Source organism: Oryctolagus cuniculus, chromosome 15 (genome assembly GCF_051225735.1).
Source record: "Oryctolagus cuniculus isolate XC-2025 breed Fujian yellow rabbit chromosome 15, ASM5122573v1, whole genome shotgun sequence".
NCBI classification, from domain to species: domain Eukaryota; kingdom Metazoa; phylum Chordata; class Mammalia; order Lagomorpha; family Leporidae; genus Oryctolagus; species Oryctolagus cuniculus.
Genome location: NC_142881.1, coordinates 50,842,149 through 50,865,427, shown reverse-complemented (window position 1 = coordinate 50,865,427; position 23,279 = coordinate 50,842,149). Strand labels below are relative to the sequence as shown.

The following is a 23,279-nucleotide window of genomic DNA, read 5'->3' as shown; positions in this document are numbered from 1 at the left end:
CCATGTGGGTGCTGGCTCAAGTACTGACTGCTCCACTTCTGCTCCAGCTCCTGGCTAATGTGCCTGAGAAAGCAGAGGAAGATGACTCAAATCCTTGGGCCCCTGCACCCACATGGGACACCCAGATGGAGTTTCAGGCTCCTTGCTTTGGCCTGACCCAGCAGATGTTTCATCAGACTGGCAACCCACAGACACATTTTGTCTCTCCGTTGCAAGGTTTGTTTTTGTTTTTTACAAAGATTGACCAAGTGCTCTCATCCACTGGTTGATTTCCCAAAATGCCCTTGAAGACTAGTACAGGGCCTAGGCTGAAGCTAAGAGCCAAGAACAAAATGCAGATCTCCCAAGTGTGTGGCAGAACAAACAGAGACATCATCTGCTGCCTCCCAAGGTATCCATTAGCAGGAAATCAGAACCCAGCACAGAGCCAGGATTCCAACCCAGACACTCCAATGCAAATCACAGGTGTCCTATCTGGAACCCCCCACCATCAGGCCAAATGCCTGATCCCTTTACAAGGTTTTTATTTTTTAAAGCCTGAACCAACATTTGAAAATGTAGTAATTTCACAGTTGGACTTAAAGAACTATTTCTCTATATCCCTATCTCTATTAAAAATTGTTAAAGGCCGGCGCCGTGGCTCAATAGGCTAATCCTCCGCCTTGCAGCACCGGCACACCGGGTTCTAGTCCCGGTCAGGGCGCTGGATTCTGTCCCGGTTGCCCCTCTTCCAGGCCAGCTCTCTGCTGTGGCCAGGGAGTGCAGTGGAGGATGGCCCAAGTACTTGGGCCCTGCACCCGCATGGGAGACCGGGAGAAGCACCTGGCTCCTGCCATCGGATCAGCGCAATCCGCCGGCCGCGGTGGCCATTGGAGGGTGAACCAACGGCAAAGGAAGACCTTTCTCTCTGTCTCTCTCTCTGTCCACTCTGCCTGTCAAAAAAAAATTGTTAAAAAAAATAGAAATAAAGAAAATAAAGAAGGCAGGTGAGCTATGACCTCAACCTCCCAGGACTTGGCTCCTGCCTCCCCTCTTCTCTCTCTTTTTTAAAATATTTATTTATTTATTTGAAAGTCAGAGTTACAGAGAAGAGAGGCAGATAGAGAGAGAGGTCTTCCATCTGCTAGTTCACTCACCAATTGGCAGCAGCAGCTGGAACTATGCTGATCTGAAGCCAGGAGCCAGGAGCCAGGAGCTTCTTCCAGGTCTCCCATGTGGATACAAGGGCCCAAGGACTTGGGCCATCCTCCATTGCTTTCCCAAGCCACAGCAGAGAGCTGGATCAAAAGTAGAGCAGCCAGGACTCGAACCAGAGTCCATATAAGATGACAGCACTGTAGGCAGAGACTTTACTCTCTATGCCTCAGCACTGGCCGCTCCTCTCCTCTGCCTGCCCATTAATGCATTTAGTTGTTTTCATCTTTGATCTAGTCAGTTAATTCTAAATCCACATTAAACCACTGTGTCCCATCATTCTATATAGATAGGATACCTGGATACCTATCAAAACTTAAATTGAGGGGCCAGTGCTGTGGCGCAGTGAGTTAAAGCCCTGGCTTGAAGCGCCAGCAGGCACTCCATATGGGCACTGGTTCTAGTCCCAGCTGCCCCATTTCCAGTCCAGCTCTCTGCTATGGCCTAGGAAAGCAGTAGAAGATGGTCCAGGTCCTTGGGCCCCTGCACCCGCGTGGAAGACTCAGAAGAAGCTTCTGGCTTCAGATTGGCACAGCTCTGGCCGCTGTGCCCAATTAGGGAATGAACCATCAGATGGAAGACCCCTCTCTCTCTGCCTCTCCTCTCCTCTGTGTAAGTCTGACTTTCAAATAAATAAAAATCTTTTTAAAAAAGAGACTTAAATTGAGAAATAAATATACTACTTATAACTTCAAAATACAAGTTATGTCACTGAAATATTCACAGAATTGAAAACTTGGGACTTAATGGATTAAAAAGTTGTTTACAACCTTTGCCCCAAGCCAGATGACACCAAGCAGGCTCCCTCTTTGTAGGTATCCTGGAGCTAAATACCAACTCTGCTGCTTTCTGGTTCTGTCATGTTAGGCAAATTAATGTCTGTCTCATTTTCTTCTCCTGTAAAATTAATTAGGTTATCTACTCCTAGAGTTGCAACAAATGGATGACAAAACCAGTAGGAAGACCCTAAGCATACAGCATAGCACCCACTTAGTGCTCAGTAGTATCAGCCCTTGTTGTATTTATTACACATTAATAACTTCCAGTCTAGAACTGCCCTGGGCACCACAACCCAACAGCCAACAAGACAGTGCCTCTCTCCAGGGTCCAGCAAGGGAGAAGACAAGCTAACCCACCATTAGCGTGCTGTGTGCCAAGTTCCAGAATGGGGCAGAGCAATATGTGTAAGTATAAAAGGGATCAATCATCCACTCGTGGATGCTCAAGGAAATGCTCACTGATGCTGTCACCAAGAAGAGGAGACAAAGCTGGCCAGCTGGAGAAGATGTGGAGAGAGGGACCCAGGCAGCGGAGGAGTGCGTGAGCAAAGGGCCAGAAGGAGAGAGCAGGTACCCCAAGACAGCGGAGGGATTTGAGCGCTCGCCTCACACATCCACGAAGGGCAACAGGCCTCATGTGATCTCCATTGTCTTGTCACCATGCACAGAGACATGCAGCCTGAATCCAAACCAAAATCATCAAGTACCTGTGCTTAGTTATCACTTGCTACAAAGAATCTGTGAACTGCAATCCCCATTAGGAAGTCATCCATGAAGTTTTTCAAATCATCACCTACAGTGACTCCGAGTCAGTTCCTACACTTTGACATCACACTGCCCATTGGTTTTACCTCAGCCAGCTTAGAGCATGCTAGGGCATGAAGCATTCTGTCATCAAGGGGAGAGAGAAGTCAAAGCTCATTCACCCCAGGGATCTAAGTAGAATTTGGTCCAGGAACCCCAGTACTGGGGCTGGATTACTGGAGCCAACACTTACAAGCATGATCCCTGATTTAAAAAATTAGACAAGGAGTACAGGCAAAGGCAGGAATTAGGGCAAAATGAAGTCAGTGGTTCTATATCCAACAAGGCAGGTAAATTTCCTAAAGTGAGTTCTAGCTAGCTGCTTTTTTTTGGGGGGGGGGGGGACTTCAAAAAAATCTTATTGTTACTCCTGTTTCTATTTTGATGAAACCAAAGTTCAAAGAACAAACTACTGATTTTTGGATCATTTTCTGTAAACATTAATGTGACATTCTTAAAAGTCAGAGATGAGGAAATGGAATTAATTTTATGTATCATATAATCAATGAAGACACTGACCCCTTTACAAGAGGATCTCAAACATTTCCCACAAACCAATTAATTCCCACAAAATCCTATAAGGAAATCATTTCCCAAAAGCCTGTGATGTGCCTTAATTCTTAAGCAAGTCAATATCTTGTCCAAAAATGTTCAGTTTGCCTTTAAGGAATAATTAGGCAGCTAATTCTGACAATCTAACCCCCAAAAATAAGATGCCAGTCCCCTTAAATTATGTGAACTATGACCTGAAAGTTGAGAAAGGTACTTAAAATGACCAGTGCTTCCTATGGAAATCAAACTATAAGCATCATGGTGTCAGTTAAGCTAAGGAATGCCAAGGTATGCAAGGCCACAAAACCTCTGCAAAGAAAATTACTATCTTGTGTCAGGGAAGCAAAAAACATCCTAAAGTGAATTCCTGCTAGTTTCTTAAAACTGTACTTAAGGGCCCTGTTTCTACCTTCACAAAACCAAAGCTCAAAGACAAAACATTTCATCTTCAATCATTTTCTATAAACACTGGACCACACACTGAACATTTTAAAGACTTGTGTTCTAATTCATAATTCAGCATGCTGTAATGTTTACATCATTACAAATAACATCACTGTCAACTTCTGGGCATACTCATTGGCCTAACAATTCTGCCAACCTCTGCCAGGCTTCTTTAGCTGATCTATGTTAGACAACAACCCTGGAGAAGAAAGAAGCCTTTGGAGTGTAACTACAAGTGTAACTAGGTGACCAACCACTTCAAATTTCTCTTGTCAGACTTACTGTGCCGGTCTACAGCCATGCCACCCTTCACACACCCAATCTCTTCTGATCTCAGAAGCTAAGCAGAGTCAAGCCTGGCTACTTCTTGGATGGGAAGCCTAGAGTGCGCATTGCTTATAAGGGATTAATAGCTGACATAACGGAATTCCTATGCTAGTATTAGATTTGATGAATAGCAAACATTTATAATAACAAAAAGATCTGAGCCAATATTCATTTTGAAATATATGAAGCAATTAAAATTAAGATTGTTGATATCAGAAAGAATATATATTTTTATAGTTCACCTATAAAAGTTATTTTTTCATCATGGAAAATGATGAAGATAGCATATAATGGACATTTAACAGCTCTAGAAACTATTCACATTAAACTTCCTTCTTCATATTTATATTTCACCCAACATTTATATAGCACACTTTTTCCATATTAAAAACATACTTAATGAATATGAAATTATATATCCCTATTTCTGTTTTTATTTTTGAAGGGTATGATGGAGTATAGGGGTAGGAAGGAAGGGTAATTTTTATATAAGCTGGAATCTGGAATCTTCTCAAATTTTAGAGACAAAGTAGGAACTCCCATTGCTAGTTCACTTCCCTTAAATGCCCACAATGGCCAAGATTTGGCCAGAGTTGGGAACTCAACCCAGGTCTCCATCAAGACTGGCAGGAACCTGCTTATTTGAGCCATTACTGCTGCCTCTCTGAATCTACATTTGCAGAAAAGTTGGAGTCAGGAGCTACAGCCAGGAATCCGACTCCAGCACTTCAGTATGGGATGTGGGCCTCATGTCCACTAGGCAAAAATGCCGACTCGTAGAATTCTCTTCCAGTTAAAAAAGCACCACCAGCTATTTTAAAAAATTTCGTGAGATTTACACTGAATCATTTAAATAATTTCACTGTCCTAAAATAAATGCTAAAGTTAGAATAAAATAAACAAGTGAAATTTCTACAAGTAGTTTCACCATGATAAAAATAATTGCCATTTATATTCTTCAGTGCCCAAGTCATAATACATCAATTCCATCTCCAACAAATTCCAGATCAGCAGAGCATTTGGAAAGAAAACATCTACCAATGCTCACTAAAGTACACACTTTGCAGGTTTGCTGCAATTACAGGATAATATCTTACAGATGAAGGAATCCACTGCCAAGCCAGCAGCTTTCTACCAACATGCTTATTTCACTAAATTCTTCAACCCAGACACAAAATTAAAAGTACACAGGTAAGTCACTGGTAGCTCGGAAAAACCAAGACAGTCTCTTTATGCTGACTTCACTTGAATTATGCATTCTTGGACTAAGAAAAGAATGCTGAACTCTCTAACTTGACTTTTACACTCTAAACCATCGAAAATTCACCATTCAAAATGGCTACCAGCTGGGATCCATCTGCAGTCCGGTTCTCTGTAAGACCAACTCATCTGCTTTATTTCCCTTATATCAAAAGTGGAATAGGGTCTAATCTCACAGCAGAGTCTGCTCAAAGTTACTTCACAGAGAAATGCACTGAGAGTCAACTTGCTGCTTTCACACGGAGGGAGCAAAGTGAGAAGAGCCAGCTAAGTGGAGATGGGAAAGCAGTGAACTTCTCACACACGGAGCCGTCTAAAAGCAGAGGATGTTTATTTTGCTCAGACACTGGAGGGTTCTGTTAAATTTCATTTTAATCCCAGAAATCCCTCCCAATGATTCAGTGATTCATCATCAGACAATTCCTCACATTTACCTAATATTCATAGACACTCCCCACTTGTTCCTCACAATAGTCTTGGAAATCTTCTAACACTGTAGGCTGACTCTGCAGTCGAGAAACCTGAGATTCAGAGAAGTACAGGGTCAGACAGATTCGGGGTGAAGTTTGGCTGGAATCCAAGCCTTGACCCCTGATCGGGGGCTCTGCCTCATTTGGCTCATGAAGGAAGAGGAAGGCACTCTGCAAGATCAGACTCCCAGAACTCCCAGGCTCCCAGAACTCCACCATGAATGCTGTGTAACTGACCAGCAGACCGCCTGTCCCTTGATATCTCCTCCTTCATTAATGATGAAAGGACCGACAGACGGCCCCACAGGAGCTCTCAAACCAGCAAGTCTCCCCCTTCCCACTCTCAAACACATATGGAAATGTGGGAAGCACTTTGGTTGTCACAGGGTTTGGGGCTATATTAGCACCAAGTGGCCAGAGCTATAGCTGCTGACCTTCCAACCAAAGGCAGGACAAGCCTACTCAAAATGTCAACACAAACAGTCTTCACTTTCATAATTATGATAAGCATGAATTTTAGTACCACAGTTTGGTTGAAACACACCGATCCCCCAACAACACAAGTTTACATTTCTATTACCATGGTATACAAACTGGAAGCTGCTGTATCAAAAACACATTTCCCTGCCAGCTCCTCTGTCTACAAATCACCATGTAAATAACAGAGGCTCATCTGGATCAGGGAGCAACCACATTACTCATTTGAAAGTCTGTGATTACACAGAGCATGGCTGCTAATCGGTTCTGCACAGAGCGCAGAGCAAGCGAGCCATCGTGAGAGCCTGGTTCCTCGGCCCCTCTCAGACACCAGAGTCTGCAGGTGCTCCAGTCTCACATATACAAAATGGCACAGCGCAAGTTGAATGTACATTATGCACACCATCTCATAAGTTATCCCCAGCTTACTTACAATACCTATGCTATGTAAATAGTTGTTAGACTGCATCATTTAGGGAATAGTGACTCAACAAAGTCTGAACATGTTCCAAACAGGCAGTTTTTAAAAAGTTTTTCCACAAATGTGGAACCCAAGGACAGAGGGGGCCAACCATAGCTATCCTGACTATGTCTCTCAGTGACAAACCAAATGGCATTTTACAAAAATAGGTAACCACCAAGGGGAACCTGGCCAACCAAGGTAGTGTGCAGCAAAGAAACAAAAAAACGCCATGGTCAACAATGAAATTCGAGTACAACACCAATCAGTGTGAAAAGCAGACCACGAGAATGCTGTTGGCACTGCCCAAGTTTAACAGAGTCTGAACATACAGCCAGAGGGACTTTGGAAAACACGCTTGGTGACATGAAAAAGCAAGGAAGTTGTGACAAAAAAGATGAAGATGTCCCGGGGAAGTGAGGGAGGGAAAACAAAAGTATGTTCCTTCACAGGAAAGAAACCCTGGGAGATATTTCACAACTTCGAAGGCACAAACGAAGAAATGTTGGCAGCTGGTCCAGACTTCTGAGTATGCCAATTCCCCAAGGCACAGCAAAGATGCTTGCTGGTACTGAACATTATTCAACAAAAAGAAAGCCAGCACTGTCCAAACTATTCTTGTTTAAAAAAAAGAAAAAGAAACCAAATTCTGTTTTTCATGTTTAAGCACAATATGCTCAATAATTTTCATTGCTTTCCAACTGTTCTATACGTTTATGACAGTAAGATTTTCAGGATTCTGACCAAACTTTTTAAAGGTCACAGATCATTAAATGTTCCCATTGATGACTAAGAGTATTTTCAATGGTTTCAACTTGCACAGTCATTTTTATGGTGCCATTGTGTCCTGTAAAGCGAGGAACGCTTTTCATGGACCATTGAAAGTTATCAATAATAATTAATAATAAGGAATAATTCCACCAAGGAATTATTCAAACAGTTCCATGCTACAGGCAAAGTCAGCTAATTTCAGGGCAGGCGCTGTGGCCTAGCAGGTAAGACTTCCACCTGCAGAGCCGGCATCCCATATGGGTGCCGGTTTGAGACCCGGCTGCTGCACCTCCGACCCAACTCTTTGCTGTGGCCTAGGAAAGCAGTGGAGGATGACTCAAGTCCTTGGGCCTCTGCACTCACGTGGGAGACCTGGAAGAAGCTCCTGGCTCCTGGCTTCAGATAGGCACAGCTCCAGCCGTTGCAGCCAATTGAGGAGTGAACCAGTGGATGGAAGTCAGTCTCTCTCTTTCTCTTTCTTTCTCTCTCTCTCTCTCTGCCTCTCCTTCTCTCTCTGTGTAACTCTTTCAAGTAAAATAAATAAATCTTTAAAAAAAATCAGCTAATTTCAAAAGTTCAGAGAACTCCTAATTATCAATCAAAACCCAGTTCAAAGGTGCCTTCCACAGTTAACTTCTTCAGCTTTCCCAACAAGAAGTCACTGTCTCTCTCCTCATTTTGCTGAGCAATATAACAGTGCTTATTTCCTTGCTTATTTTACCAATCTCCCCAACCACTCTATCATGCTCATTTTTAGATCCTTAGAACTCAGTCAGTGAGATGCTAATATGCATCACTGAAGTAATTAAGTGACCACCAACAGGGATGAAGGAGATACTAGGACAGGGACAGAATAGGCAACAGCTACATAGCACTCAACACGCCACATCCATAGTCATCACTAATTCATTCAAATGGTATTTCTGTCTGTCTGTCTTTTTAAAGGCAGGGACAGAAAAAGAGATCCCATCCACTGGTTCACTCCCCAAATGCCAGCAGCAGCTGAGGCCAGACCAGGCCAAAGCCAGGAGCCTCAAACCCAATCCTGGTTCCCACACAGGTGGCACAGACCCAACTACTTGTGCTTTCATCCCTGCCTCCCAGGGTGCACATTACCACCACGGCAAACACCTGCCTCAAAGAATGGTGTTTCTGAAATGACTGCTTACCAGAATAAATGAACTGAGTGAACAGGCATACAATCACGGACAGGATGAACTTTCCTAGGCAGTATCTACATGACACTAGGCACAGAAAGCTCCAGACAAGAAGTGCTGGGGTTAGCAGAGTGACAGGACAATGGGCTATGCTGCGGCAGGCTCACAGGGAGCCCACCCACCCATTTTAAAAGGTAGAGGTAGCAGAATTCCAAATCTACAGATTCTACATCTTCCTGGTCTCTACATATTTGCACTTACTATGATTATGCAAAAAATACTTCACAGGAAAGAAAACATGAATCCCTGCATTGTGGGTGGGTTACCTGTGGCTCTCCTGAGACATAGGGATCTGTGATTTTTTTTTTTTAAAGATTTATCTATTTACTTGAAAGGCAGAATTACACAGAGAGAGAAGGGGATCTGTTGTCGCTCCCCGTCTTCATGGAGGAACGACACAGGACCCTGCGTTGTTCTTTTGTCTGCTCGGCCCTCCCCGGGTTTGCTGCTGGTCCTTCCCAGGTTGGCTATCATCCCTTCCACCTCCGTGGAAGGGCGGTTCCCCCTGCCACATTCCCCACTTCCGCGGGGGAGCGGCACACCGCCGGCCGGCTCTCTCGGGGGCTGCACAGGTGTTCCTTCAGATAGATGTTCCCCTTAGATGTTCCTGGTGCATGTTGTCTCTCTCCTCCTTTATAGTCCTCTTCCACCAATCCCAACTCTGCTACCCACATGCCGAGTACGCTGCTCTCCTCCAATCAGGAGCAGGTCCTACAGTTTATTGGTTGAACTGGAGGCAGCTGCGTAGAAGCTGTTTCTCCCTTCCCAGGGCCATATTGTGGGAGAGCAGATGCATAGAATAAGTCTTAATTCCAGTAACTTAGTCTAGTCCGGGTTGCTCCCCACAATCTGTGATTCTTAAAGCTATTTCATTCTTCAAGAGTCACTTCATGTTAACTCCTTAGAAAGATTCACAGGGATTGTCTATACGATATTATGGGTAGCTGTAAATAGATCAATTAAATTTGAACCACTGTAGTATAATTGGTGTTTAATTTAAATACAATAGTGTTTGGCTTGGACAAGAAGCATAAATTGGGCCAGCACTGCGGCTCAATAGGCTAATCCTCCGCCTGCGGCTGTTTTAATAACTGCAATGAACACAGCAGAAATTTGTTTCTCTCCCTTCTCATGAGGCAGCAAGAGGCTCTGCTCCACATAGCCACTCAGTGACCCAAGCTGATGGGGGCCTTCTGTCTTACAGTTGCCCATCTGGAATGGCTGGCCCCCTTAATCTACCTGAGAGAGGAAGAGATGGAGAAGCTGCATGAATCTTTCTCTGTGTTGGTGTAGAAGAAAAACAAATCCCCTCCCTCACTGCCCACTGGGGATTGGAAATGTAGGGAGCAATTCAAGCATCTGGTGGCATGACTGCCTCCAGCTGATAGCTCTGAAAAAGCTTTAGCATCAGGAACTTACTTCAGAGGAAAAACGCCCTTGTTCCTTGAAGAATTCAGACCTATAAAGTAACGTCTCAAGCACGTCTCCACCTTGCTACCCCACCAGCTCCTGAGACATGTGTAAATTGAACCCAGTCTTCTCCACACAACTGAATACAAGCCATCTGCTCAGGATCCAGCAACCACCATGATTATCTAAGAGTAATGTCACTCCCATTGCCAGGGATTGGGTTAAGAATTGACAGGCACCAACCCAAAAGTCCATCAACTCAAGACAGGATAAAGAAATTGTGGGATATGTACATCATGGAATACTATGCAGCTGTAAAAAATGAAGCCCTATCGTTGCAACAAAATGGATACAACTGGAAAACAATATATTTAGTGAAATAAACGAGTCCCAAAAAGATAAATACCATATGTTCTCCCTGATCTGTGGTACAATACCTAAAAGGTAATATATATAAGTGAAACTGATACTCTGAGATGTGATGACTTTTTAACAGTCCTTATCTCGCTGTTGAGGAACAGGTTTTTTTTTTTTCCCATACCATTTGTTTAACACTTTACTTAGTACAGCGTTAATTATATGTACATAAAGTTAACTTAAAACAGATCTTAGTAAAAATAAGAATGGCAATAGGAGAGAATGGAGGAAGAAGGGTAGGACTGCAGGTGAGAGGGCGGGTAGGTTGGGAAGAATCACTATGTTCCTAAATTTGTATATATGAAACGCATGAAGTTTGTACACTTTAAATAAAAGGTTAAAAAGTGATTATAAAAATAAATTTTAAAAAAAGGATTGGCATGTGATCCAATCATGGTCAATGACAAGTAAGAAGAGGTTTGGTGGCAATTCTGGAGAATGAAGATTCCGGCTTTTCAGAGATAATTTCTGGGACTATCTTCTATCCACCACTAGTACAAACAAAGAAACAAGTAGCCCTGTGGCTGTATTGCCTACTGCCTGACCATGAGAAGAACCAACCATCCAGGTAGAAGGCAGAGCTGAGAGGCAACATCTAGATCCTAGGTGACCCACACAAAGATTCTTGATTTTTGACAACAAGAAGTTTTCTCGTTTTTAATTCAAGTCTTTATTTTCAAATGTGTAGCCAATACTGATGGAATATTTTCAAGGTGTACAATACAATTTGATAAATGCTTACACACTGTAATGATGACCACCATAAAACTAATTAATATACCCAACACAACCCATGCTAGATTTCCAGAACTGATCTTTCAGTGGTAGGGAACCTTTTCTTCTGCCAAGGGCCATTTGTATATTTAATATCATTCACAGGTCATATAAAATTATCAAGTTCAAAATGAGCCTGCAGGGGCCAGCACTGTGGCACAGCGGGTTAAATTAGCCTGCAGTGCCAGCATCCCATAAGGGCACCGGTTCCAGTCCTGGCTGCTCCTGCTAATGCACCCAGGAAAGCAGCAGAGGATGGTCCAAGTCCTTGGGCCCCTGCACCCACGTGGGAGACCTGGAACAAGCTCCTGGCTCCTGTGTTCTGATTGGCTCAGCTCCAGGTGTTGCAGCCATTTGGGTAGTGAACCAACAGATGAAAGAGCGAACTCGCTTGCTCTCTCTTTCAAATACATAAGATAAATCTCTTAAAAAGTTAGCCTCCAATAGATTTACGGGACCTTGAGCCCCGGCTGTAGTCACCTTGGAAGGGCCAGACATTTCCCACCCCTGTGTACTTGCAAGTTCATAGTCTTTGACCAACATCTCCCCATTTATCCCATAATACCCTGGGCAATTGCGTTTCTATTCTCTGCTTCTATGAATTCAAGATTTTGAGATTCAACATGTAAGTGAGATTACTCAGAGGCTGTCACACTGTTTCTGGTTGACCTTACTTAGCATAATATTCTCCATATTCACCCATGTTGTTATAAATGGCAGGATTTCCTTCTCTTTTATGACTGAGGAACACTTCATTATATATATGTACCACAATTTCTTTATGTAATCACTGGTCTGAAACCTGGTGATCAACCATACCAAAGCCCACTGTTCCTTTGCACTTTTCAGTAATTTGAGCCAATATACATTCATAACAAAGTGGTTAAAAGCAACCTACTGGATACATCTTCCAAAGCAGGTCCTCCTTTTTGATGTCAATACTTTTCTCAGACATCAGCATTTAAAACATTGTCTCATCCTCTCTGCCACAGCTTCTCCCTCATCTCCCCTCATCCCCCTCCCCACCATCTCCAGTACTTGAACCAATCTAGTGAGTCCATCTCCAAAGTTATGTCCAGAATCTAAGACAATCTTCCATTCAAATAATTCCCCTTGGTTCCACTTTCCTCAGTCCCCGACTTTCATGGACACAACTATTTACTGTCCTGTCCACAGCCAATTGTTTGCCATCTTTCCTCTTCTGTTTGCTTTACTCCAAATGTTCTATTGTCCCAGTACCTCCTGCTACTGAATTCCTACCTGATGTGTAACAAGAAGCATAAAAGGAACTTCGGGATACCCTCAATCTGATGGGATCCCTCCCTCCTTAGACCTACCACCACATCTTCCCTATGCTAATTGCGTTAATGCTTCATGTGAGCAGGCTCAACTCAGCTTCTAGAATACACTGTCCTTAAGGACAAACTCTGTTTTCCTTGTGTTGAACGTCCTAGGCCCAACTAATCCTAGGTGCAACTAATTATTAAGAAAGCCAACAGCCCCCATCCTAACAAATCAGAGAAGACACCTGGGCATTTCATTTGCAACACTGTTGTAAACTTCTAGGAAAATGGTCCACTGTCCTTTGGGGGACCCCAGGGTAGTAACACATCCCTATTAATAGGTTCAGGTATCAAATCAGGAGTCCCTAACTCAATTGTCTTTAAGAGCCAGGCAAGGATAAGTTAGTAATGAATAGACAAACACAGTACATGCTATAAGTGTACACATTCCACAAAAGAAAAAATGTACAAGTATTCATTTACTCAAACAAATACATCTTATTTTCATGGAATTCACTGTTCCTCTCATTCACATTTCCCCTTGACCTACAGACAACCGCTACTTAGTCCACTATGAAAAAAGCAACAGTGCTGTGACAAGGATAAATGGTAACTGACTTTCAGAGAAATAACAGGGAGTGGTCAAGGGTGCAACAAACCCGGAGGAAATTCTCAGGCTCAAAGTTGTAAATACCAGCTTCAGCCAGCACGTGCAAAAGCTGGCCCGGAGAATCAGACTTTAAAATTTTTCAACAGAAGATAAAAAACCAGACTGATATGAAAAATCTCCCTAATTTTAAAATGTTGGTAGCTAATTCATCTATTTCAGTATTTTGAAATCACTATTCAGATGAACATAATGTGGACTAAACTAAGCAAATGTATATGTTGAAAAGAATGAGCAAGCTATTTTTTCTGCCTTTGAAATGGGTTTCAAGAAAAATAATGAGAAAGTGATAATACTCAGAAAAAAATGAGTACATGGTAGTACCACCAGAATCGGCAAAGTTTGTGCCCCATGGCATTTTAAAACTAACTGGGTTTTAATCTTACAGAGGAATAACAGACAACTTTATATGTGCAGCATCTGATATGGTCCACAGCACTTGGCAGGGAGGCCAAAGGCTAAGGGCTGCCAAAAAAAAAAAAAAAAAAAAAAAAAAGAGAGTCTAATTAAGCTGAAAGCAAGGGTTCTATGTAAATCCCCTTGCAATGGTAGGAACTCAGTAACACTCCTGATTCAATGCTGGAAATATTCCTTCCCAGAGACTGCCAGAGAAATGAAGTGTTACCCTACTGAATCTGGAAGAAACTCCCTACTGCACTCTGCATGTATTTCTCTACTAAAGTAATTCCACATCTTCCTGGCACAGGAAAAAATGTGGCGCCCATAAAAAGTTACAAGTAATATTCCAAGAATTTATACATTTCAAACATGAATTTAGTTGATAATGAAAATGTCAAAAGAAGCTACTCTGGAACTTAATGCACTCATGACGTCAGAAGGCAGAGCTGGAAAGACAAACACGCAGATGTCCTCTGCTTTCACCTGCAACAGTGCAGAACTGCAGTTGGCAATATTTCAGATTTCTTCCTATGGTTCTTATATAAAAAAATCAAAATGCCTTTTCCCTTGTGAATTTTTGGTTTTTTTTTATCTTTTTTTCTTCTTAAAATTATATTTTAACAGTTTGTGGATATAAGTCTAAGAACATAATTATATTCCTTTCTTCCCTCCACTCTTCTCCCTCTTCTCTTTTTCCTTCTCCCCCATCTTTTTTTTTTTTTTAGTTTTTGAGATAACATACTTTAAAATTATATTACAAGATGGGGCCAGTGCTATGGTGCAGCAGGTTAAAGCCCTGGCCTGAAGAGCTGGCATCCCATCTGTTCTAGTCTCAGCTGCTCCTCTTCTGATCCAGCTCTCTGCTATGGCCCGGGAAAGCAGGAGAAGATGGCCCAAGTCCTCGGGCCCCTGCGCTCTCACAGGAGACGCAGAAGAAGCTCTTGGTTTCTGGCTTCAGATCTGCACAGCTCCAGCCATTGAGGCTATCTGGGGAGTGAACCAATGGATGGAAGACCTCTTTCTCTGTCTCTGCCTCTCTATGTAACTCTGTCTCCCAAATAAATAAAATAAATATTTTAAAAAATTACATTACAGGAAAAAGGTCTTAATACTTAACCAAGTAAGTTGCTTAACAAGTAAAAAGCAAAAATACCTTAGAATAGTGGGAATATTGACAATGGCTATAAAGAGTAATTGAATGGTAATATGATCATTTCACCATTATATAGTAAATTTTAAACTGATCATAGATCCTTTAGGTTCTTAACATCTAAAGAGAATTCCATTAAAAACCATCAAACTTTCCAAACACTGGTTTCAAGAAATTAAGAGTCTCTTGATTTCCGCCCTCTAGTCACATAGCATAAAAAGGCATATAATTATTACATATTATGAAATATGCTAATGAGATGAGTTTTTTTTTAATCACTATACATTCATGTATAAGAAAAAGTGAGTGTGAGGCCGGTGCCACGGCTCACTTGGCTAATCCTCCGCCTGTGGCACTGGCACCCCAGGTTCTAGTCCCGGCTGGGGCGCCGGGTACTAGTCCAGTTGCTCCTGTTCCAGTCCAGCTCTCTGCTGTTGCCTGGGAGTGCAGTGGAGGATGGCCCAAGTGCTTGGGCCCTGCACCAGCATGGGAGACTTGGAGGAAGTACCCAGCTCCTGGCTTCGGATTGGCACAGTGCCGGCCATAGTGGCCATTTGGAGGATGAACCAACGGAAGGAAGACCTTTTTCTCTGTCTCTGTATATAACTCTCTGTTTTTCTCACTAACTCTGCCTGTCAACAAAAAAAAAAAGAAAGAAAGAAAGAAAAAGAAAAAGTGTGAAACACCTTGGTCAATGCAGGGCAAATGATGATGGACAACAGACAGCGTCTGTCCCTACCCTCAGTAGGCTCACCATATAGTTAGGAAAACAAAATGCTAAAGAACACTTTCTAGCACTTAATAACAAAGCATAACAAGTTTCATGAAAGACACACAGCGATGCCATCTAACAGGGAGTTCCTGCACAATCTATGAAGCAGGGAAGGCACCCTGAAAAAGTGACCTATGAAATGAAGCACAGATACATGCATGGGATACCACAAGTCATGCCACGGAGAGGCATCAGCATCCATTTACAAAAACTCACTACACATCAAATACTCGTATCTGCCGGTCCTTACCAAACTTCATGTCTATGGTAGGAAACAGAATTTAAATCATCCCCAACCACATGTAAAAATCTACCATGGGAAATGAACAAATCAAAGTAACTACATCTGCTGGTTGAAAAAACTGGAGCAACAGGAGAAGAAGGTGAAAGTGAGACAGAAAGGAATGTGGAAACAGGATGCTCTCAGAACACTGTGCAGTTGTACTTTATATTGGATGGGATGCTCTAAGAACGGGTAATCTAAGGCAAACCTTAAAGAATGTTAAGGACCAAGAATCTTGCAAGCAGAAGGAATACATATAGCACCAAGGCCCAGAAGGAGGACTCTGTTAGAACTGAAAGGAGAATACACTGGCAAGAGAGGGTAATGACAGGTAAAATTAGGAGGGAAGAAAGGACCAAGACACACAATGCTTTGAGAGGCATAAGGAGACAGCATCTTATACCAAGACGACTAGGAAGACAATGAAATCTTCAACAACATCAACCTTCTGCCTGAAGATTACACTGAAAGGGAATCGGACTGAGTGCAAGAAGACGTCTTAGGAGTATGCCGTGAAGCCCAAGCAAGAGATGATGGTGGCAAGAGTGAGAGGATGGTAGAGCTGAAGAAAATAATTGCAATCAAGATATTCTCTGATGTATCTAACAATAAATGACTTCCCTGAGAAGGGGCCAGGGAGAGAAAGTTATCAAGTCACCAACCAAGCCTGATGGCTAGTGCCACCACTGAGATTAGGAATATGAAAATAGAAGTTTTTAGGTAAGTTATATTTTAAAAGTTTATGATCCATTGAAATGGATTTAAATTCAAATGGAACTATCAAAGTAAGCCAATAAAGACACAGTTATCAGGGGCAGGTGCTTGGCACAGCAGTTAAGATATCACTTGGGATGCCAACATTCCATGTTGGAGTGCCTGGGTTCAAGTTCAGTTCTGCTCCCTATTCCACCTTCCTGCTAATGCACACCCTCAGGCAGCAGGTGATGGATCAAGTACCTGGGTCCTTGTCTCCTACATGGGAGACTGGATTCTGAGATCCTGGATTTCACCTGACCCAGACACAGCTGTTGCCAGCATCTGGGAAGTAAACCAGAGGATTGATCAAGGGCTCACTCACTCTCTGCCCTTCAAGTAAATAACAATGGAGAGAAATAACTTTAAAAAACTGATCCAAAAATATAAATAGGAAATATAAATAAATTTAGAATACTATAGATGGTATTTCAGATCATGGAAATTGGGGCTCTGACCTAGAGAGGAAAGACAGAAGAGCCCATAATTTACACGCAAAAGTGAGTCATGAGAACTCATTCAAAGCAGAAGGTAGCTGCCAGTCACTGAGCAGTATGTGCAGCCATTGCACTAAGGAGTATGTGCAGCCATTGCTTAGGGGGTCATTTCAGCTTGGGGAGCTGAAAATGTTCTCAAAATGGATAGTGGTGATGGATGCTCAATCATGTGAATCTACTTAGTATTACTGAACTGTACAATCTAAAATGGTGAAAATGGTCGATTTTGTGTTATGTGTGTGCTACCACAATGGGAACAAAAACAAACTAAACCTTGACAGACTTCAACATTTAGACATTGGGCAGAACGGCAGATGCCTAAACAAGGAGGGGGAATGAGTTCCAGAATCTGGTTGACAACAATGAAGTCACAGAAGACCAATGAAAAACTCACGGCTGACCTCTACACAATCCCCCAAAAAAGAACTGAATGACGTTGAGTTGTCAGGTAAAATGAGGACCTGAAAGTAACCCTTGCATTTTGAAATGCAGGGGCCATGGGTAACCTTGACACAATCATAAGTCAAGAGTGAGTGAGTGCACAGGTTGAAGTGAGTAGAGGAAAAAAAAGGGGGAGGTTTGAAGAAATCAACTGTCATGACTAAAGAATTCAAGCACTCTTTATTCTAACACAAAGCAAAGACAGTGGACAATGTCTGTGAGGTCAAGGGAGGTATGGCCATCACTAGCAGCCTGAACCAATATCCCCTTTCTTCCATCTTTAGAAGGTACATGAACATGTAAGAATATCTTGCTTTCCTTGAAGATAAGTGTGGTTATAGAACTGAGTTCAGCCTGAGGAACTGTTAGCAGATACTAGGCAATCTCACCATCCAGCTGGTAACTGTCTCTTCTTCCACCCAGCTGACTGCACTGTAAGGTCTGTAGTTCCAAATCAGGCTACAAAGGTAAGGGCCACACTCCACAGGTGCAAAGATGTACAGGCAGAAGCATCTTCGCTTTCAGAGGCCTCTGGAATGTCAGACCTTGCTTATGTTGCCGCAGAATGTTTTAAGAAATACTCTTTAGCTTGTTTAAATAACTGTTATCCTTCTTTGCTTAATTTTTCTGTTTCTGAATACAAGTTTTTAAATTTTTATTTATATGAGAACAAATTTCATATATATTTAAGAGCGTATTTCCCACTCTACCCTCCCTCATGTCCATGCTCCCACTCTCTCTCCTCCTCTTCCTTTTCTTTCTTTTAATTTTTACAATGACATACTTTCAGTTTATTTTATAATCACAAGCTCAACCTTCCACTAAATAAAGAATCCACTAAGTAAGCAGAAAAACTGCTGTTCCTCAAGAGTACAGACAAGGGCTGTGAGCAATAATCAAATCTCAAAATGTCAATTTTGCTCACATACATTACATTTTTTGTACTCTGTATATTAGTTATCACAAATCAGGGAAAACATCTGATAGTTCTCTCTTGGGGACTGGCATATTTCACTAAGCATAATCGTTTCCAGTTTCTGCACACAATTCTAATTCCAGCTCATACAGGAAGATTTTTTTGTCTGTTTAATATATGGGAGACACTAGAACATAATGTGTAGAATTGCAAATAGTCCAATTAGAGACTGACATGACACAGAGGGAGACGAGGCCCAAGTAGGAAACATGACAGATACGGAAAACCAGTATGGCTAGAAAGATGAGAAAAGAGGACCCTGCAAGTTAGGATAAGGATTTTTCAGACATATTTAATAGGTAAGTAACATGACAAAAATGTATTTTTCCAAGATCACTGACTGTAGTTTAAAGAAAGGAATGGAGTGAGGACCCAGACAGGAGATGAGTAGACCTGCTATTTTGCTGATGTGGGTGAAAGATGGTGACCTCCAAGACAGTACTCCTTATGGTACTAGGTCAACGCGAGTGCATGTGAAGACAAGGGTACCGGCAGGACTTCGGGACTGATGAAGGCGCAAGCAGGGTGTGACTTCAACGGTGGTTAAAAGTGGTGCCACTTACTCAAATATGGATTCATAGAGAGGACATACATGGGTGAGCTCAGTTCTGGAACACTGATGCTTTTTAATTTCAGAGAGAGAGAAAGAAGCAAGCACACTACCATCTGCTGGTTCTCCTCCAATGGCTACAACAGCCAAGGCTGGACTCAACATGGGTCTCACATGTAAGTGGCAGGAACCCAGTGACTCAAGGCATGACCAGGATCCACATCATCAGGAAGTTGGAGACAGGTGGTAGAGCAGGGACTCTGATGTAGGATGTGGACATCTCTACTGCTAAACAACGGTTCCTGAAAATTCTGACTTTTAAGTTCTTGTGAATCAATTAAATGGAAACATCAGCAAGTACATTTGTTCTCAGTTTTATTCAAAACTGAAAAACTATATAAAGATCCAGGCATCCATAAACAAGGAAATTTATGTTGATGAGTTTCATGCAACATGGTATTACTCACAAATGAAAAGGAAGGAACTACTGACACATGCAACAACACGGAAGAAATCCAAAATCTGTACACTGAGCACAGAAGCCTCACATCACAGAGCGTACACAGTAAGTTTCCAGTCATGTGATATTCTAGAATAAGCAAAATGAATCCTCAGTAAACACTAAGAAAAGTAGTTGCCATGGTGGCAGGCGGGGGTGAGATTTTCAGTGGAGATTCTAGGAAGGGGTCAGAGGAAACTTTCTCGAGTGATGCTGAGATCTGTATCCTCATCAGAATCTGGTGACGCAGATGTATGCCTTTGCTGAAATACACAGAATGCTACATCTACCTTATGTAAGCCTAATAACAACAACTAAAAAATACTATGAACAAACAGGAATGTGAGTTACAGGCATGCATGCTAATGGCGTAAAGTGTACAGATGTCCCCATGTTAGTTTGAAATCAATCACAAAATAAAATGGATTAATGGATAATAGAAGGTTGGATCTACATGTGATAAAGCAGCCGGCACCGCAGCTCAATAGGCTAATCCTCCGCCTCGCAGTGCCTGCACACCGGGTTCTAGTCCCGGTCGGGGTGCCGGATTCTGTCCCGGTTGCCCCTCTTCCAGGCCAGCTCTCTGCTATGGCCCGGGAGTGCAGTGGAGGATGGCCCAAGTGCTTGGGCCCTGCACCCCATGGGAGACCAGGATAAGTGCCTGGCTCCTGCCTTTGGATCAGCGTGGTGCGCTGGCCACGGCGGCCATTTGGGGGGTGAACCAACAGCAAAAGGAAGACCTCTCTTTCTGTCTGTCTCTCTCACTGTCCATTCAGCCTGTCCAAAAAAAAAAAAAAAAAAGAAGAAAAGAAAGAAAGAAAGAAATGTGATAAAGTAAGTATAATGAAACATTGGGAAAATCTTAGGGAACCAAACTCTGTCTTGAAAAGCATGAAATAAAACTTCACAATGATTTAAACAGAATGACCTTCTTTTGTTTGCCTCACATCTTTCTTTTTTTTAAGAAAGCAAAAATTGTGTATACTTTATTTATTTAATGAATGCATTTTACATAGATACAATTTAGGAATACAGTGGTTCTTTCCCTCACGTCCCCCACCCCGCTCCCTTCCCACCTCCCATTCCCTCTCCCGTCTCCTTCTTCATTATGGATCATTTTTAGTATGACTTTATATATATAGAGGACCATCTCTATGCTAATCACAGATTTCAACAATTTGCCCCCACGCCCACACACAACATATAGAGTACAGTTTAGGGAGAGAATTTACAATTGATTCTCAAATTGCAATTCAACAGGAACAGAGGTCCTACCTGGGGAGCAAGTGCACAGTAACTACTGTTGTTCCTTTAACAATTAACACTCTTTTTTATGACATCAGTAATCACCTGAGGCTCTTGTCATGAGCTGCCAGGGCTATGGAGGCCTTCTGTGACCACAGACGCCGTCGTTATTTGGACACAGCCATAAGCAAAGAGGATGTTCTCCTCTCCCTTCAGAGAAAAGTGTCTCCTCCTTTGATGACCCTTTCTTTCCTCTGAGGTCTCACAGAGATCCTCTGTGTAGGTTTTTTTCCACAGTCTTGTCTCATGCCTGAGATGTTTTTGCAGGCCTTTCACAGGAAGCCTTATGGATTGATTCTGAGGTCAGAGTGTTATTTACTGCGAAAGTCATTCTAGGAGTCTGCTGTGTGGACTGCTTCCCATGTTTGTCCTTCCTTCCTTTTTTAATTCTATTATTTTTACTGGGTATTTGATGTTATTTATGTCATCTCTTTTAAACTTAGACCGGTCTACCTGTTGCCTTTAAGTTGATCACTGTAACACTGAATATGGTGTTTATACCACCGATTCTTATGGGTTTGGAGCCCCATGATTACTCTTAGGCTTTACTCTTAGAGGTAAGTCTACATACGTGTATGCAGAACTGCATTATTTTACAGTTTTAGATCACCTCTTCCATCTCTTATTCCTTCCCTTGTTTTTAACTGGGATCTTTTTCCAATTGCTTTAAAATACATATAATTAACTCTGTGTTACATAGAGAGTTTAGCATACAGTGTGAGGTAGACAGATGAGAGAGAGAGAGAAAGAAAACAGAGGGATCTTTTGGATCCCCTATATATAGAGTCATGTCATCTTCAAATAGGGATAGTTTGACTTCCTCCTTTCCCATTTGTATCCCTTCAATTTCTTTTTTTTTTTTTTTTTTTTTTTTGCCTGATGGCTCTGGCTAAAATTTCTAGGACTATATTGAATAGCAATGGTGAGAGTGGGCATCCCTGTCTGGTGCCAGTTTTCAATAGAAATGCCTCCAACTTCTCCCCATTCAATATAATGCTGGCCATGGGTTTGTCATAAATTGCCTTAATTATGATGAGGAATGTTCCTTCTAAGCTCAATTTGCTTAGAGTTTTCATCACGAAAGGGTGTTGTATTTTGTCAGATGCTTTCTCTGCATCTATTGAGATAATCAAGTGATTTTTGTTTCTCAATTTATTAATGTGATGTATCACATTGATTGATTTTCGAATGTTGAACCATCCCTGCATACCAGGGATAAATCTCACTTGGTCCGGGTGAATGATCTTTCTGATGTATAGTTGGATTCAGTTGGTCAGGATTTTGTTGAGTATTTTTGCATCTATGTTCATCAGGGAGATAGGTCTATAGTTTTCTTTCTCTGTTGTGTCTTTTCAGGGCTTGGGAATTTAGGTGATATTGGCTTTACAGAAAGAATTTGGAAGGAATCCCTCCCTTTCAATTGTTCTGAATAATCTGAGAAGAACTGACATTAGTTGTTCTTTAAATGTCTGGTAGAACTCAGCAATGAAGCCGTCTGGTCCTGGGCTCTTCTTTTTCGGTAGTGCGTTTATTACTGATTCAGTATCTTTCATGGTTATGGGTCTGTTTATGCTTTCTATGACTTCATGGCTCACTTTTTGAAGGCTGTATGTGTCCAGGAATCTATCCATTTCTTTTAGGTTTCCCAATTTGTTGGCATGCAGCTCTATGTAGTGGTTTCTGATGATTGTTTTTATTTCTGTCATGTCTGTTGTTACACTTCCATTGTCATCTTTAATTTTACTAATTTGAGTCTTCTCTCTCCTTTTTTGGTTAGTTGGGCCAATGGTGTGTCTATTTTGTTTATTTTTTCAAAGAACCAGCTCTTGGTTTTGCTGATCTTTTGCACTATTTGTTTGGTTTCAATTCTGTTTATTTCTTCTCTAATCTTTAGTATTTCTTTTCTTCTGCTGGGTTTGGGTTTCGGTTTGGTTTGCTGCTGTTTTTCTAAATCCTTAAGGTGCATAGAGAGGTCATTTATTTGGTGCCTTTCCAGTTTCTTGATGTAGGCACCAATTGCTATAAACTTTCCTCTTAGCACTGCTTTTGCTGTATCCCACAAATTTTGATGGACTGTATTGTCATTTTTGTTTTGTTTCTAGAAATTTTTTGATTTTTTTCTGACAGGCAGAGTGGACAGTGAGAGAGAGAGACAGAGAAAAAGGTCTTCCTTTGCCGTTGGTTCACCCTTCAATGGCCGCCACGGCCAGTGCGCTGTGGCCGGCGCACCACACTGATCTGATGGCAGGAGCCAGGTACTTATCCTGGTCTCCCATGGGGTGCAGGACCCAAGCACTTGGGCCATCCTCCACTGCACTCCCTGGCCACAGCAGAGAGCTGGCCTGGAA

The 23,279-nt window shown here is 42.1% G+C and overlaps 1 protein-coding gene and 1 long non-coding RNA gene across 15 annotated transcripts in view; both read right to left on the bottom strand.

The window, feature by feature from the left end:
* Positions 1–23,279, bottom strand: part of LOC149121989 (uncharacterized) — a 473,114-nt gene that overhangs the window by 154,423 nt on the left and 295,412 nt on the right. The window lies entirely within an intron of this gene.
* BICC1 (BicC family RNA binding protein 1) overlaps positions 1–23,279 on the bottom strand; it is a 336,500-nt gene that overhangs the window by 135,680 nt on the left and 177,541 nt on the right. Inside the window, exon 1 of one of the 14 annotated variants that reach the window (XM_089314865.1) lies at positions 9,101–9,396. The exons of 12 other annotated variants lie outside the window; for them this stretch is intronic. In XM_089314865.1, the coding sequence (XP_089170991.1) occupies positions 9,101–9,229 (129 nt within the window). In that variant the 5' untranslated portion in view covers positions 9,230–9,396. Of the gene's footprint in view, positions 1–8,707; positions 8,865–9,100; positions 9,397–23,279 lie in introns of those variants that run through there. One more of the 14 variants, XM_089314874.1, reaches the window with a different exon arrangement.